The sequence below is a fragment of the Oryzias latipes genome, chromosome 2 (genome assembly GCF_053564925.1).
Source record: "Oryzias latipes strain Hd-rR chromosome 2, Olatipes_Hd-rR_3.1".
NCBI classification, from domain to species: Eukaryota; Metazoa; Chordata; class Actinopteri; order Beloniformes; family Adrianichthyidae; genus Oryzias; species Oryzias latipes.
In genome coordinates, this window is record NC_136238.1 from 13,241,543 (window position 1) to 13,257,954 (window position 16,412).

Here is a 16,412-nt window from a genome sequence, read left to right on the forward strand (position 1 = left end):
TATTACGCAATCAGCGCAGCCGATTCAGTTGCTGACAAAAGCGGCTTTGCACGGTGAAAGAGTGACGGAACATTAATGTTATTTAAATGTTAGTGATGACGTCTCTGGTGATTAAGATTTATGTCAAAGAAAAATGCAAAGAAATTGATGATGATTTTTCTTACAAAAAGGAACATTTCAGTCGGAGTTTGGTTTCAGTGAGGCTTCATTCAAAGTTGTGGGTTTCGACTGTTGACTGTTTATGAGAACCACCTGCTTGTTCCAAGAAGCCAAAATCCTTCTATAGAGAAATAAACAGCTATGACTCTGTTATGTTAACCTTTCGGCATATCCCTTTAGGTCACCACAGCAAATCAGGTTTCACTTATTTGCATATCTGGTTTGGTAGAGAGTTTTATGCCTGATGCCCTTCCTGACACAACCTTGTGTTTTATCCGGGTTGGGGACAAGCACAGGGAGACCCGGACCCAGGCCCCCTTGTGGCCACACAGGTAAGTAGATAGAAGGGTCTTGTCCTCAGTCATTACATTTTTCAGATTAACTATTTTTGCTCTGCTACTTTTTCATTATTTTGGTAATCCTAACTTTTTTTAATGTTTCTTTTTTTATTTCAAGTTATTCGATTTAAAAACTGACCAATCAGACCTACTATAATGAAAATATATATATATATGTTGGTTTTTTTTACATTAGAATTTAGAGAGAGCGATGAAACTTTCCGTCTCTCCTGAACAGAAGTTTGCCGTATTTAGCAAGAATATTTATTTAGTTATCTTCCCACCTCCACAAATACAAACAGGACTTTAGACTGTCCACATAACGTGGACCAATGCTCTGTTTTTGTGGAGTTTTCATTGGAGATTTTGCAGAATTTTTTTTTTTTGTCTCTTAGTGTTTCCATTTTGGAACTTTTGTTGCGCTTCCTTTTCTCCGGATCATCTGTCTTTGAGGCCAGCGTGTAAACATCTGCTATGTGACTTTTTAGCCTCTGCCAAACAGGGGAAAAAAACCAACATAAAATAGAAGGCCCCGCACCTCGCACTACAAGCCCCCCATGTGTGCATTAGTGTTATCGCCACGGCTGGACAACAAAGTGGAGGTAACTACCATAGGAGTGCTATCACAATAATGGAAGCGCAGCCACTAGCTCGCCATTAACCAGGCTGCCAGGAAGGCATCCTTATCTGGGAATGAAACCATCTCGTTTTGAAAAGCTGCTCTCTGCAAAAATGTTTATCTCGCACGACAAATGGGACCGAACACTGCATCAAGCATCCCGTGGACTCGGGCTGAAAAGGATGGAGTAACCGTGATGAAATCAGGCTCCCCTGCCACATATTGCAACAAACCTTATTGCATCAGGGCTTTGTGGAGGGAAGCAAAACTTGTGCGCTTCCTTTTGTGACTTTTACCCCCACATAAAAACAAGTATACTCACAGAGAGCGGCGTCTGGAGGTGAGGCCATGGTCGGACGTGTGGATGGTTCGGACAGAGTGGCGCTGGGTCTGTTGGGGAGGGCGGCGACTTCCTGGTCAGACAGACAGAGGTAGGGAGGTGACGCCACAGGTCATGAGAGCACACGAACGCGCAGTGGAGCATGCAAACACACGCAAGACTTCAGACTGAAACATGCTGGAGTGGAGCATCTGCCGGCGGTGACATTTAAGCTGTGGATTCCTGTCAGCGCTTGTTGCTCTGAAATCAGACGCACACACATGAGTGCACACGCACTAGTGTAATCAGAGATGACCTTGTGCACAATCTGAGTGTTGGCATTGACTGGAAAAGTGAATATAAGATACGTTGGGCAGAATTTTTGTACAATTTTCCTTTTCTGCGGAAGCATTTTAACTAATCTTTGCCGGTTCAGCACACCTTTTCAGTTGCAAATCACCCCCTGCTGGGAACAAACACACCTGTGTTTGTGTGTCTTCTTTTGTGTCGTTCATTTGCAAATCAAATGTGTCCCCTGCCGTGCTTTTACCTGTGCGCCACAGCGAGGGCCACACGCTGCATGTGGAGCTGTGTGTGCGTGTCGCCGCCATGCCGACAGAGTCAGCTGGAATCTGGCAAAAGCCTTTAAAAAAAATTCCATTTAGCAGAAATCCCCAGAAGCCGACACGTTCCGCAGAAGGCCGGGACGGAGCGTGCATGAAGGCATTTTCTGCTGATTCTGGTGGCTGCAGTCGGGGAAGCAGAGCAGTGTTTGACAGCTGAAACGCTGCTCAGTAATGGGTGGAGGTTTTATTTACTCCGCTGAGGAGTGAAGGAACGGCGAGAGGAGCTTCGGCAGGAGCCAAACAGTGACTGAAGAGTGGAAGGGATTCAGACATGTGTCCTTCACTGGTTTCCTCTCAGAACAGAATATTAGCCATTAAAACAACACAACATAAGGTTGGTGTACAATAATAAAACATTTTATATTAGACAGCACAGATTCTGTGTAGATCACGTTATTTTAGATGATTTAATAAAATATTTGTATTCATGTGCAATTAAACAAATGAATTGACTTGTATCCTTCATTCATTCATCTTCTTCCGTTTATTCCCTTTCGGCTGCTGGAGCCTATCCCGGCCACTTGCGGGTGAAGGCAGGGGGCACCCTGAAGAGGTCACCAGTCTTTCGCAGTGTAGAGCATCCACAATCACACACCTAGGGACAATCTAGATTAACCAATTAACCTATGAAGCATGTTTTGGACGGTGGGAGGAAGCCAGAGTCCCGGGAGAGGAAACCCACGGGGAAACATGCAAACTCCACACAGAAAGGTCCCCCATTGATGTTCTGGTTTAGGTCCCCAGCCGGGACTTGAACCTGCGAGGAAAGAGCGCTAACCACTGCCCCACCGTGCAGCCCTGACTTACCCTGACTCGTATCCTGTTTGTCTCTATTTGGTTTGCTAAAGTTCTGCAAAAACAAACATTTAATTGAAATTTAGCATGAATAATAAAAGTGTATTTAAAAAGTTAAATTTGTTTCATTTAATTTTTATTCATTCTGATGTTTTATGGATTCATTTGCTTAAATAATTTGTTTCATATTGTTATCTATCTTTTATTTTAATCTTATTTGATTTTAAAACAACATATCAATTTCCTTTTTCTTTCTTAGATTAAGCTGCAGATCTACTCCATAGAAAACTGCCTTTAAAAAGTAAACAGTTGTTTATCTTCTGTGTTGTGGTTTCTTAATTGGTATTTTTTCCTTCTTTAAATATGTTTTTTGTTTCTTTAAAACCATAAATTACCGTTAATGTAAGACAATCCAACTATGTTTGCTGTGAATAAAGAATATGTGAGTGTTATGTTTATTGTTTATCGCAGAAATTGAGTTCTAAAAATAACCAGCGATAGGTAAAAACTGCAAAATAGGGTAACACTTTATATTAAGATTCCTTAACAAGCTTTGTTAACACATTAACAAACATTATAAATGAATTTATGGGGTGTTAGTAAGACATTTATTAGTACAATAAGTCTAATAAGGTTTATTAAATTACTTAGTTAACACATTTACAAGCATTATTATTAGGATGTTTTTAAGATGCTAATGATGCACTTACTGATATTATAGGTGCTAAACAAATGTGTCAGTGTTAACAAGCTTAATAAGATTTATTAACAACCTTTGTTAACAAATTAAGAAGTATTATTTTTGTTTGGGGTTCTAGTAAGGTATTTATTAGCATTATTGACGCCTGACACAAGCCTAAGTGTTCATAAGCTTAATAAGTTTTATTAACTAACTTAACAAATTAATAGGCTTTATTAATGTGTCAGATGCTAGTAAGATATTGATTAGCATTATAGATGTCTTGCAAATACCTGAAAGTGTTAATAAGATTTATTAACATCTAAAGTAGGACCATTGTCTTCTAAATCCATATTACTAAACTGCTTATAAGCTTTACAAATGTATTAATTAACCTTGTTAATGGTTTATTAACTGTTTTGCAGCACCTCATCTAAAGTGTGGACGTTTTTTAGCACAAACAACCACAAAGCATAAAGATTGTAAAAAGAACTTTATGACATTAAAACAGACTAAACATTCACAAATCGTTCTGTAAAAGATATATAATAATTTAATTCAGACAAATATTTTTTTTCTTTTAAAAACATATATATACTGGTGTTGGATGACTAGCATCATAGCTAATAAGGATAAAGTATTAGCATCTATCCTGAGTGAAACATTCATTGCAAATCCCATCACCAGAAGACAATTCTCTGAATTCAATGCCATCTGCATTCAACCACTGTTTCCTTGCTTCAAAGTCCACAAGAAAGTTGCACAAGCCAGTCATTTTTGAAGACCGAAAGCAAAAAACCTACAGGAGCCATGCTAAAGCTAACACGCTAACGACCGACCGGTACGGAATCAAAGATGGGCGGGGCTTTTTTCGTCACCTGTGTGAAAGCAAAGTCTAAGAGGCCATTCAATTGGCTGAAAGTGAGCACGCCTGTTTTGCTGATGAGTTTGATTGACAGATTCATTAGCCAATGGTGACATTAGTTAACCTGCCCATCTTTATTCATAGATGGGCAGGTTAGTGTGTTAGCTTTAGCATTAATTTAATAAACCTTATTAGACTTATTGTACTAATAAATGTCTTACTAAAACCCTATAAATTCATTTATAATGCTTGTTAATGTGTTAACAGAGCTTGTTAAGGAATCTTAATATAAAGTGTTACCGAAAATAGATATAGATATTTATCAGACAAACAATAACCCTTTAACACTGGAAATTTTGCCTGTAACTTCTCGAAAACTCACGCTCTTTGACGTACGGAAGCTCTTCTACTGTTTACGCAATTATCAGCTTATTCGGACTCAGAGAAAAATGACTTTGCAACTTTACACAAAACTTTACGTGACGCATAACGACGCAAAGCCACTTTACTCTGTGACAGAATGCCTAAACAATTGGCTGTTCTACAGGGCTGCGTGATGCATGCTTTTCTCCACTTCAGACTCCGATGGGATTACAACAAATGTGTAAAAAGTCAAATAGTTATGGGACAAGCATGAACATTTTCAGACTTCTCTTTCTTGTTTCAACTCTCCAAGCTCAAACCTTTTGCAGAAAAGTAAGTCCAGTATTGAAGAATAGAACCAAAGATCTGCTCCCTATCGAAGATTTGCCGAGCATATCCCTGAAGAGACACGGCTTGGAGGAGATTGAAAATGACGTATCCAGACACATTTTGCAGATCAAGGACACAAAGCACAGAGTGCTGTAAAAAAAAGTTGCACTGACAAGAATCTGCAACACAGCGAGATCGCGAAAGATGAACCACGATATAGCAACGGACCAATGTATATTTGAGCCTAAGACTAGTCCGTTTTTTCAATTTATCTCTGTCTGTGCGCCCTACGACAGACTGACGATCTAATCTGAGTAAACCCCGCCTAGGCCAAACAGTAGCTGGGTAAGCTCCAGAAGCCCCCTGATTCCAAAAAGGATTCTCAAGATGGATGGCTGTTTATGCCGCCATGTTGCCGAGCATGACTGAAATTACATGAAAGTACAAACAATACCTTCACAACAAAACAGCTATTGTAATTATCACTCACCAAAACCTTACAGGTATTCCTTAAAACAATTACAATGGAGTTTCTGAACCATTAGAAGAAAAAAAAAAAGATTATAATTTTATTGAGAAAGTGGTTCATTTCGCTTTAAGGGATGGTATTCTGGGATATGGTGCTGGGACATTTATTCACCAACTTTTTCTTTTATTTTTTTCGGGATCTTATCACCAGAGCCCGGAAAGAACGATGTGGCGTGAAGCCGGGGGTCATAATGTGTGGGAATGAGATAATTAAGCCTTGTTAAGTGTTACCCAGACTTTCATTTTTAGCAGTAGAATTAAGTGTCGGGCTTTTACTAATGATGACACTTCGCTGAACCATAAAAGACTGCAGGATATCATTATATTCAACCTCCAGATTAAAATTACATTTGATTAAATCTAATTTATTCAAGGTGCATTCATGGCGAAAGGAGCTACAAGGGTCGCTGTGATGGAGGAGTGAAAACAGATGGCTTGGGTCATGCTTCGGCCTCAGATATGTGACTATGTTTAGTTATAGCGATTTAATGACAGTTTTACGGCGGATTTTGAATGAATAAAAAGACTTTGGTCTGGTGGGGTTTTATTTGAAGCAGGTTTGATTTCCAGCATCATGGAACCATACAGTTTCAACAACAGCTCAAGTGGGGGGAAGTATGTCTTAAAAAGACCCCTGACAAGGATGGGGAAACAAATCTCAAAGAAGAAAACTGTCCTCATAGTCCCTTAATTGCGGGCAATAGTCAAATTAAATCCAACAAACTGTCACCAATTTCTTTTAAGCAACCCCTTCCAATGTAAGGTCAATGTATTGGGCAAAAATGTGCGTTAAGGGCTTCCGTCTTTAAAACTCTTGCATTCTAGTGTTGCTACAAAGTCTTTTTTCAGGCACTATTTACAAAACACGTGGCCATTGAATGCGCGTCCAAAGTTAAACCCGTTGAACTTTGATCATATCAAGGACTTGGATTTGGTAGAAACGTTTGTTGCGTCCTTTTTAAAACACAGAAATGCCAACTGTTGATTGAAAATTGATCAAGAAGGAGAAGTGAATAATTGTGGTTTGTGCCTGGCCAGAATTCTATAACTCCAAATCTGTCATATATCGGAATAGATCTGTGAAAGAAAAAAGCCTGGAGCAAGATTTGCTCCGCTTCAACATTTCGCTGCAAGCCTCTTCCAACTGTGAGTACACGTGCAACTGTGAGTATTGGTTAGCAACAGTCCAGTGTGAACATCGTAAGCTAAAGGCGCGTTCAAGAACCCGTGTTCAGCGCGTTCTTGACAAATGTCTGGTGTCAACGTAGCCTGAGGGTGTTTAGTTTCAAATATTATTTTACAATTAGCGAAACATTGGTATGTTTTATGGTTTCCAAACCACAATGTCAGTTCCCAAATGTATTGGAAACCAGAGAGTACCGAAAAGTAATGACCTTTGTCAGTGTCAGATAGGACCAATTTTCCATTGACTCAAGTTTTAAACCAAAAGTTGAGTGCTTATGTCCAGTTGTTTGTGTGTTTAAAAGTTACAATTTAATTGAACCCCTTTCACACTGGCAACACCTAAATAACACGCTCTGGTACCTACCATTACCCTTAACTGTTTACACGATGAACGAGCTGATTCTAACACAGAGAAAAGTGCCGTTTTATATTGGCTTTGCACTGATAATGGTGGCACAAAGTGGCTTTTCTCCACTTCGGAATCAGCTGAAATTGCGTTAATTGCATTAAAAACTGTTAAAAAGGTAGTCAAACAAATGTGAACACTGCAGCTAAAGCTTGGGTATTAAAAGGAGAGAATCAGATTTTTTTATTTTCAGGGAGGTGGATCTATAAGCAGACCTAGCAGAGCTTTTTGCTACACTTTGTCGTTAGTTGCAGTTTAATGGCAGCCGTTGCGGTAGGCTCCAATCAGCTTACCCGCCCCACTTTGAACTCCATTTATCATTTCGTCAATCAGAAATAAGATCATCTGTATCTTTTAGAAGTCTTGGTAGCCTTATGTCATACTACCAAAGATAAAGTACTGGATGCCAGTTCTTTGTGTTGCAACATGTAAACAAAAGTGTAAAAACATGGAGTTATCAAGGGAAAAAGAATGGGGATTAAATCTCTGCTGCCAGTTTTTCTACTGGGAGCAGTGGATGGTGAAGTTCACCGCTGACACCAGCAGCAGCAGCAGCACATCACTGTGTCTAATGCAGCTATTAGTAAGCGCGGTCCAGCTACCATATGCTGTTTTTTGACAGCAGCTGCCACAGTAGAGGGAGCAAGACAGTCTGTGATGGCAGAATGTCAACAGACCGAGTTAATAAGAGACATTGTTTGATGAAATCTGTCTAAATATTAGTGGCTGGCCGTGTTGTCAGCGATAATCTCTTGGGGAAAAATATGAAAGAATACTGGATCCTCTTAAAAGCAGCCCTGTTAATGAAATCAGCTCTGGCCATCTGGGACTGACACACGCCTACAAAGGGGACAGTCGTATCCACGATGGTGCAACCATGGTAACTGGAAGGAGGTCTGAGTGCAGAGCGGGCAGAGAGGTGGCTTTGTGACATCCACCACCTTTCACATGGGTGCCCATTAGATGAAGATACGGCTGAAGCACAGGCCCATCTGTGGAACTGCAAAACCCATTTCAAGTGCGCTAACTTTCTGCGATTTACGTCAGCTGACTCAACCGCTGGCAAATCTGCTGTCTCTTTGCAGCAGTTTAATTACACCGCCTGACTTTAGTCATGCGTTCTCCTTGACCTCTAAAAGCAATCATCTATTTTGAGTTAATGAAAACTAAGAAAAATGGTTTCCAACAAGAAAAGAGAGAGATAAAGTTTGTGATGTTTTACAATGCCAGCTTTACAGATTTGTTTGTTTAAGACCCAACTGCACTCACCAAGAAGCACATTTGATAAGCGTGACAGAAAAGAAAAGGCTGACCTAAAATCTGACAAAACAAAGACGAAGTGTGAAATACCAGAAACAGCTACTGGATTGTGTATCTTGACGTGTTTTGCAGAGACAGAAAGCTTTAAACTTTTATAAACAACATGACACAAACCTAGAAGCCCCCCTGAGAGCTAAAAATGCAACACACTTAACTGTAACATTTATGTGGAGTGATCTGATCATGTCTCAACCTTAGTCACAACTGCCCTTATGGATGAATATGGGCTGTACGCAGGCGGAAAATGGGCAAACCTGTTTTGGGACGTGCAGGTAGCCAGCGTAAGTCGTAGATCGCTCATTAGCCTGTAGACCGAAAATGTTCTTGCACATTTTTTCTACGATATGTTGTGAGTGTCAGGTCGAAGTGAACACTTAAACGCCATGCAAGGGGAACTCAGATTGAAGTAGGTGAGATCCAGGTGTGTTATACAAATTTCTGTTTGTGTATTGAGTGCGTACTCTTTATGTGCAGCCTTCCTGTTAGAAAATAGGAAATTAAACAATCAGAGTTTAGTTTGTGTGGGCATCCTAGTAGCATCCTACAGGTTGCATTTCACCTGAGGTGCATTAGCCATACTCTTGAAGTGGCCCTACGAACCTTTAAGGGAACTGCGCTAGCCTTAAGATGTGGCCACTCCTCTCTATGACCCTCCACGGGCCTTGAATACCCAGAAAACCGTAGCACCTGTACAGGTCAACCACTGTACGGGTGCAACTGACCACAGATTTAAAGATAGAAACATGTAGAAACACGTAAATCCATCCCATCATTCCCTATGGCTGAATTGTGAGCAGAAACTCAACTAAGAGGCTGTTGAAAACAAAACTGGGCATGTAGCTGTATGTGTAACCAACTATTTATTAAATGGTTGTAGGAAATATTTAAATAATTGAGGTGTGTTTAATTGTTTGTTGTTTCTCTTGTGGCTTTTCCCATCAGGGGTCACCACAGCGAACGAGTCGCATGGTAAACTTGGCAATGTTTTACGCCGGATGCCCTTCCTGACGCAACCCTCTCAAAGCCACTGGGCTTGGTACCGGCACAGAAGTAGAGAAGGGAACAGGGAGCAGCCCGGAGTTGAACCCTGGTTTCACGGACGGAAGGCGCCGCAAACCAGCACGAGCTAAACCGGCTCTCTGTTTAATTGTAATCCAGAATAAATCAAACCTAAAATCTCACACATCTGATCTGGTTTAATTCTTTTTGGATGTTGACAAAATCTTTGCTTCTGGTAGCCATATTGTTCGCTTTACATCGACCATCTTGTCTTTTATTTCCTTGAATTTTAAGTAGTGTTCTTGTCTCCCCCTTAAAAACTTTCCATTGGGCTGCTGTGGAGTTGCAATTTCTGCAGCTTCTTCCATCTGTTTGTGCGTGGGACGTAATATGGTTTTGGAATTAAAGCAACTTTGGCTCTGATTGGCTACCATTAAACACGACAGCGCCTTCAGCCAATCACAATCGTGTCGCACTTTGCAAATCCGCCCAGTATCTCCTTCATGGCAAAACAGCAGATGCTGGTGCAATTTTTCGAATCATTTCGAAGTATAAAAATGTTATTGAAAACGAAAAAAAGTAGTTGGTTAATTTATCCCAGTAGTAAAAAAGTCACGACGTTAACGTTTTAACAAGGGAGATATAGCCGGCAACAATTCAATAACACACCGTATGTCTTAAGGCCTGTTCACACCGGGACGAATTTCGCCCGCGATTTTTGCCGACGTTTAACGCCTCGTGACTAAACAAAGGGCACCAATGTGAGTGTGCACACCGACGCGAAAAAACGCCACGCGTCAAAGCGTCACTTTTTAAAAAATGCCTCGTGTTCGTTTTTTTGGTTTGACGAATCGCGTCGAAATCTATTCGACCAATGAGAACGGCGCTTTTGCACACGTGTCTGGAGCCTCTGAAGTTACAGTAAAAACACAACTTGGGGGCGCTCAAACACAAAACTGCCTTGCTGAGCACACATACCAGCGAAGAAGATAGACGCTGAGTTGCATCTACACAGCCGCGAAGAAATAATGACGGACATTCTAAAATATCCCCGAACCAAGCACCAGTTGGAGCAACTGGTACTTGAAATATTCATGTTTTATTTGTGTGATTCTGACAACCGCGTAAATACTTGCTCTCTTCTCCTGAGTGAAAAGCGACTTTAAGAAGCGTAAAGTTGCGCAGCGCCACCTTGTGTACAGGAGTATTTCTGTTTTACATTAAGCGCCATCTAATGTCAGGGAATGAAATTGCATGTTCATCGTCAGCGAAAATCGCCTGGGTGTGAACACAAAAAACGTGGCGAAAAACGCTGGCGAATATTCGTCCCGGTGTGTACGGGCTTTTACCCGGAAGTAAAGCGGCTTTACTTAAACCAACATGCAACACGGTATTAATGTAAAGTGTTGGATAAAGTTACAAAACTGCCTTTCTCCGGAATCCGCTGGAATTACGTTGATTTCATAAACGGTTGAAGAATTACAGTAGTCGAAAGGATGTCAACACTGGGTAATATTACAAACACAGTATTTTTGTTTTGACGATGAGGAAAAATTTCCTCCATTTTACATACAGTTTCTGTAGTTATTGAGGAGTCTTTTCAAACAATCTACATGGTAAAAAAGGGTCTTGTGAAGAAGTGGTTAACACTCAAGAACAGCTGAATTACTCAAAACAGAATGCAATAAGCAGCAGGCTTTGAAACGTTCAACCCGATTTGCATAATGACGGTGTATTGCATTATAAACGTAATGATCCATCCCCGGAAGTAAAAGGCTTTTCTCTTCACAAAGTTTCTTCACTTTTCACGCAAAAAGCCAGTGGGGTGAGGCGAGCATAATCAGATCTGGCTCTTATTATTCCAGTGCACTTAAACAGCTGTGCAGGGCACAGCACTGTTTTGAATCTATCGGGTCTGCCGGTTCACAACCGCAGGTTCAGGGAGTGAGGTCGCCCACGTCTTAAACACAGCTCGCCTCCACCTCTCCCACTGATTTCCCTCCCTTTCATCGACTTTCTGACTTCTCTTCTATGTGTTGTGAGAGCTCTCTGGACTGAGTTTCTCCACCTGCAAACTCTGCAGCCTTAAAATGTTGTATACAAACCTGCAGAGCGGCTGGTTTTTCCGTCAAAAGTCTTCAGAAAAATAAAGCAGCCAGTCGCGTTGCTAAATAACAACTATATCCCAGATCGAGGCAATGCTGTGTGGCAGCTCTATTGTCATTTAATATGTTGCTGGAGTTATTTGTCAATCCCCCAGAAAGCTGGTTGTCATGACACCCATGGGAGTCTCTGCTTGTCACGCTTCAAGGGGGAAAAAAAGTCACCTCAAAGCCTTCACCGCAGCGTCCCAGTGAGTGTCTGGCTTCTCATGAGTGAGAACGGAAACACGCAACATCGACAAATGGTGCACGCATGGGGGATTCTGCGTTTCCCAACACATACTGTGTGTTTGCACAAACAGCTTTGGTCTGACAAAGTGGCCTCTTTTGTGTGTACTGGTACAACATAGTTGGTTTACCCTCAACAGGATTCACACAGAAAGACAAAAAAAATCTGTTGCTCGGATTTAGGCAAACGTTGCTAAGTAGTTTCTACTGTTGCCACGTAAGCGCTCTAGTGTTTGATCGCTGGAAAATCTCAACATTTCCTTGTTTTTGTAACTGGAGCACTTTTGGAGTGCCACTGCTAAACACACTTGAGCAGAGATAAGTGAGTTCAAGCGTTCATGCAGATGGAAATTTAGCACAGACTAGATCTATTCTTGCATGTCTAAACACCCCGGAACGTCGTTCTATAGACCCCCTCTGAAGAGTCGGCTTGCTCATAAATGCGTGCCAGACTGGTTCCATTATATAAGGTGTTGAAGGTAAGATCATCCAACAACCAGCATCAGCTGTGGTTCAGCTGCTGGTCTGGGTTGGTTTAGGATCTTTGGTCGACGCCTTTTGGTTCAGTTTTTTTCTGATTTTGCGTTGGCATTCGTTTGTGGACACTTTAATACTTTAACACCGGCAATAGCAAAATAACATCCCCTCTTTGTACCACCGTAACTCCCCGACCATTTATGCAATTAATATATTTCCAATGGATTCTGATGTGGAGATATGCAACAGTTTATGCTATTTATAGCACAGTATAGATTGACCTAAAGCTGCTTTTCTCTGCATCGGAATCCGTAGAAATTTTGTTCATTGCATAAACGGTGGAAGAGTTTTGGTGGTTCACAGAACATCAACACTGGAGCTTAAGCTATCTAACAGTTTATGTAATGTGTAGTATCAGCTCAAAGCTGCTTATCTCTGCGACAGTATTAGCTGGTTTACATTGATTCCACCAACACTTCACTACTGTAAAGTGTTGTATATCAGCGCTAAAGCTCTGGTGTTAAAGGGCTAAACACCACTAACAACCAACACTTGACAAATACGGGCAGTTAAATACCATGCTTTTCCAGAATCCACTATGATACAGAGTGACATGAGTATAAAAGTTACAGTTTTTAGGTTAACCTTTTCCAACACCCGTCCAGGAACTACGGATGAGAGAGAGGGCTACCAACATTGTTGCAACCGTGTAAACGGACAGAAAAGGAAAGAAAAGGAAAGTATCATGAGACTTTCCTTTTTTCAGTGAATTAAAATATGATGATCTGTCCACCTTTTTGAATTATTTATATAAATATGTAGAGAGACTGCGATGATATTTCATATTTAATACACCGTCAGAATATGGACAGCTCAGCATGAAAAAGAAGAGGACTGCAGACACAAAACCTGGATTTAGTCACATAATATTTCCATTAAAGCCATTTCGTATTCGTGCTTTTTCTTTTTCCTTCAAATGTGGTTTTTTTATGCCACATTGTCTCTTTGGTTTTGCCTTTTGCTTTACTGTTTTACTGTACAACAGTTCTTCTGCAAGCAAACTCTTGGTTGGGTTTCGATTGGGCCGCACCAAAGAATTCAGTTGGGCTCTCACACCTGCCAAATGAAGCGGCCTATCAGAGGAAACAAACTGGTATGGACCCAACCTTGGAGTGGGAATGTCCAGTTGAGTTTTCTCAATTTTCAAGAGTTCAGAAACGGTTTTAAGCCAATCAAAGTGAAAAAAAAACAACAAAAACTAAAGGAAATATTTATGTCCAGCTAAGACCGAGCAGTTCTGAATTGGAGGTAACCTCAAAATGTGGTTAAAGGAGATTCTGAGTCACAGTTCGTGCTAGGTTTTTCATCCACTGCTTCTCTACTTCACAACAAGAGTGAAACCTTTGAAAATAATACAACTAATAGTTCAGACGTGATTACACAGAATACACATCAAATTCATCTTTTTAGCAAAAAAAACCCACAAACAATAAATGTGTTGGAAAGCCAATAGAAAGTCAATGAAAGTTCTGGAAAAACACAAACGGGACACAATGTTAAAAATGATGATGATATGATCATTAAAGCTTCAGAAGGAAAGTCATAAAGGCACAGCTGAAAACGTCCTGCTCAGGATCTGAGTAACTCTGTATGATTGAACAGATGGGTGAGCGAACGCACGAGTGGCTGTGAGAGGCCCGTCATTAATTTGTCCAGGTAATTGTCATCGTGAAAGGCAAATTCAATGAAAAAAGAGACAGATTTACAGACTCACACACACACAAAACGATCCAGTTAGATTCATTCGGACAGAGCTGCATAATTCCTTAAATGCTTTATCGTTTTCTCCAACGATAAAGGCAAGCTTAGCAGAATCTTTAACCTACGTTGTCTGCAGATGTCTTTAGAGAATATAAATACAGAGCTGTAAACGTCCAAACAGAAAATGACAAATGTAGAAATCAACCTCTGGTGGCACTATTTAGGAAACGACTAATCCCTCGTTTCCGGTGCGATTTCCATTTCTCACCGGTGATTGATGGAGAGCAGTTGGAAAAAAAAACAAAAAAACAGTTGAAGTTTGAGAAAACCTTGTAGTTTTCAAAGGGGAAACTTTGAGAAGAATCAAGCTTCCATGAGTAATTTGATGGATTACCTTTCACTGATTGAGAGGCTGAGTGAGCTTACAGCCTCACACCTGCAGCTCTGCTGTGCATCTGGAATGACGTGCGCTTCAGAGAAACACAGAAAAGAGCATGCACCACTGCCTAAATGAAAGGTGTCTCATATCTGTCATCGGGGTTCCAGGTTTTTTTTATATTTCTACCAAAAATGAGTGATAGGATGATCAATAACTCATAGTTTTGTGAGGCAAGGTCATTTATTCATAAAAAAGTGCCTCACTTGTCTCAATTGTTTAATGGTGGCCTCCAAACTTTGCTTATAAAAAGTTGCTTTTCTTTGTAGGAATCTTACTCAAAATCAGTATTTGGAAAAAGCAAGAAGTTCAGGGGCTCCGAACAGGATCTCTGTGGTATAACTCCCAAAATCGAGACTTAAATTGAGTTTCGACGTGACAATAAGGGGTGTGTTCCAAAAATGTACAAACACACAATTTCTAGAAAATGCTGTGGGCTACATTTGGCTCAAGGACCAGACTTTGGACATACCTATCTTAATTCCAAGTCATAATTATGGTCTTTATCCACATGTCCAAGTCATGTTTGACATATTTGGGCACAAGTCCAAGTCAATTATCTGTTAATGAGAAAAACGACTAATTCTGAAGGCACCTCTACATGTTTTCTAGGCTGTCATGCTTCGTCACCTCCTTCTGGTGTGTTGATGAAAAATCAGATGTTATGCAACCATCTGTATTGTTCAGCAGAAGGTCATCGGAGACTCCGACACCCCCCCTCTCTTTTCCCTACCCGTCCTCTCTGTCTTTGGCAGCCACGTTATTATTATTATTTTGTGCTTGTGCTGGGTGCCATAAGGATTCCATTATATAATCCAGCAAATATATGAAAACAATTTATTTTCTTTGCGGGCCTCTATTGACTGTTGTCATTATGACAGAGGAGAGGAGAGGCCAGAAACGCCCGCGTCAATATTTCAGACACTCATGGGCGAACGTGAGGATGAGGAGGAACAGAGAGAAGACAGGAATGGAGAGGGAAAAAGTAAATGAAGAGATGCACTTTATTCCGCCTCACAACTAAAAAATAGAAATTAGTTTTGGACAGCGCATGGGCTACAACGGTCCTAGCAGAGGCTAAGTGAGTTACCAACAACCGGTGTATAAAACTGTCGGTAAGAGTTGTGATAACAAATACGAGGGAATTTTCATAAAGAACAAAGCCTGTGTCTGAGGACAGAGCGCATTTGTTCATGCGGCAGCTTAACACCCTGCCAGCTTCTGACATTAAACTTGCTGATTTGTTTTCATCTCGTCCTCTGCAGCTTTTATTGGACAGATGACGCAACGCTCAGCCAACAGTTTTCCCTCAGCAGTGTTTGTCGAAAACTCTCCTCCGCCGTTTGTTTACCTTTCATCCGTTTCAGCTTTCTGTCACACCAAGAGAGAACGGGATCTTGGTGTCTAGATAGATAGATATCTAGATAGATAGATAGATAGATAGATAGATAGATAGATAGATAGATAGATAGATAGATAGATAGATAGATAGATAGATAGATAGATAGATAGATAGATAGATAGATAGATAGATAGATAGATAGATAGATAGATAGATAGATAGATAGATAGATAGATAGATAGATAGATAGATAGATAGATAGATAGATAGATAGATAGATAGATAGATAGATAGATTGATAGATTGATCTACTTCAAGACTCCTCCGCAAACTCAAAATTTGACAGCACGATCAAAAATGTTAAAAATTTTTAGTACTATTCGGTTCACTTTTCAGTATAAAAAAGCAAAAATTTCTAAAGATCAGACACTGCTTTAAGGCGTTTAGGCTGATCTATGGAGGAAATGTCACTGAT

General features: G+C 40.5%; 1 protein-coding gene across 1 annotated transcript in view; it reads right to left on the reverse strand.

Moving 5' to 3' along the window:
- The window catches only part of xirp2a (xin actin binding repeat containing 2a), a 63,102-nt gene that overhangs the window by 36,538 nt on the left and 10,152 nt on the right, over nt 1-16,412 (reverse strand). The window contains exon 2 of the mRNA XM_023965335.2: nt 1,439-1,529. Within this exon, the coding sequence (XP_023821103.2) occupies nt 1,439-1,529 (91 nt within the window). The remainder of the gene's footprint in view (nt 1-1,438; nt 1,530-16,412) is intronic.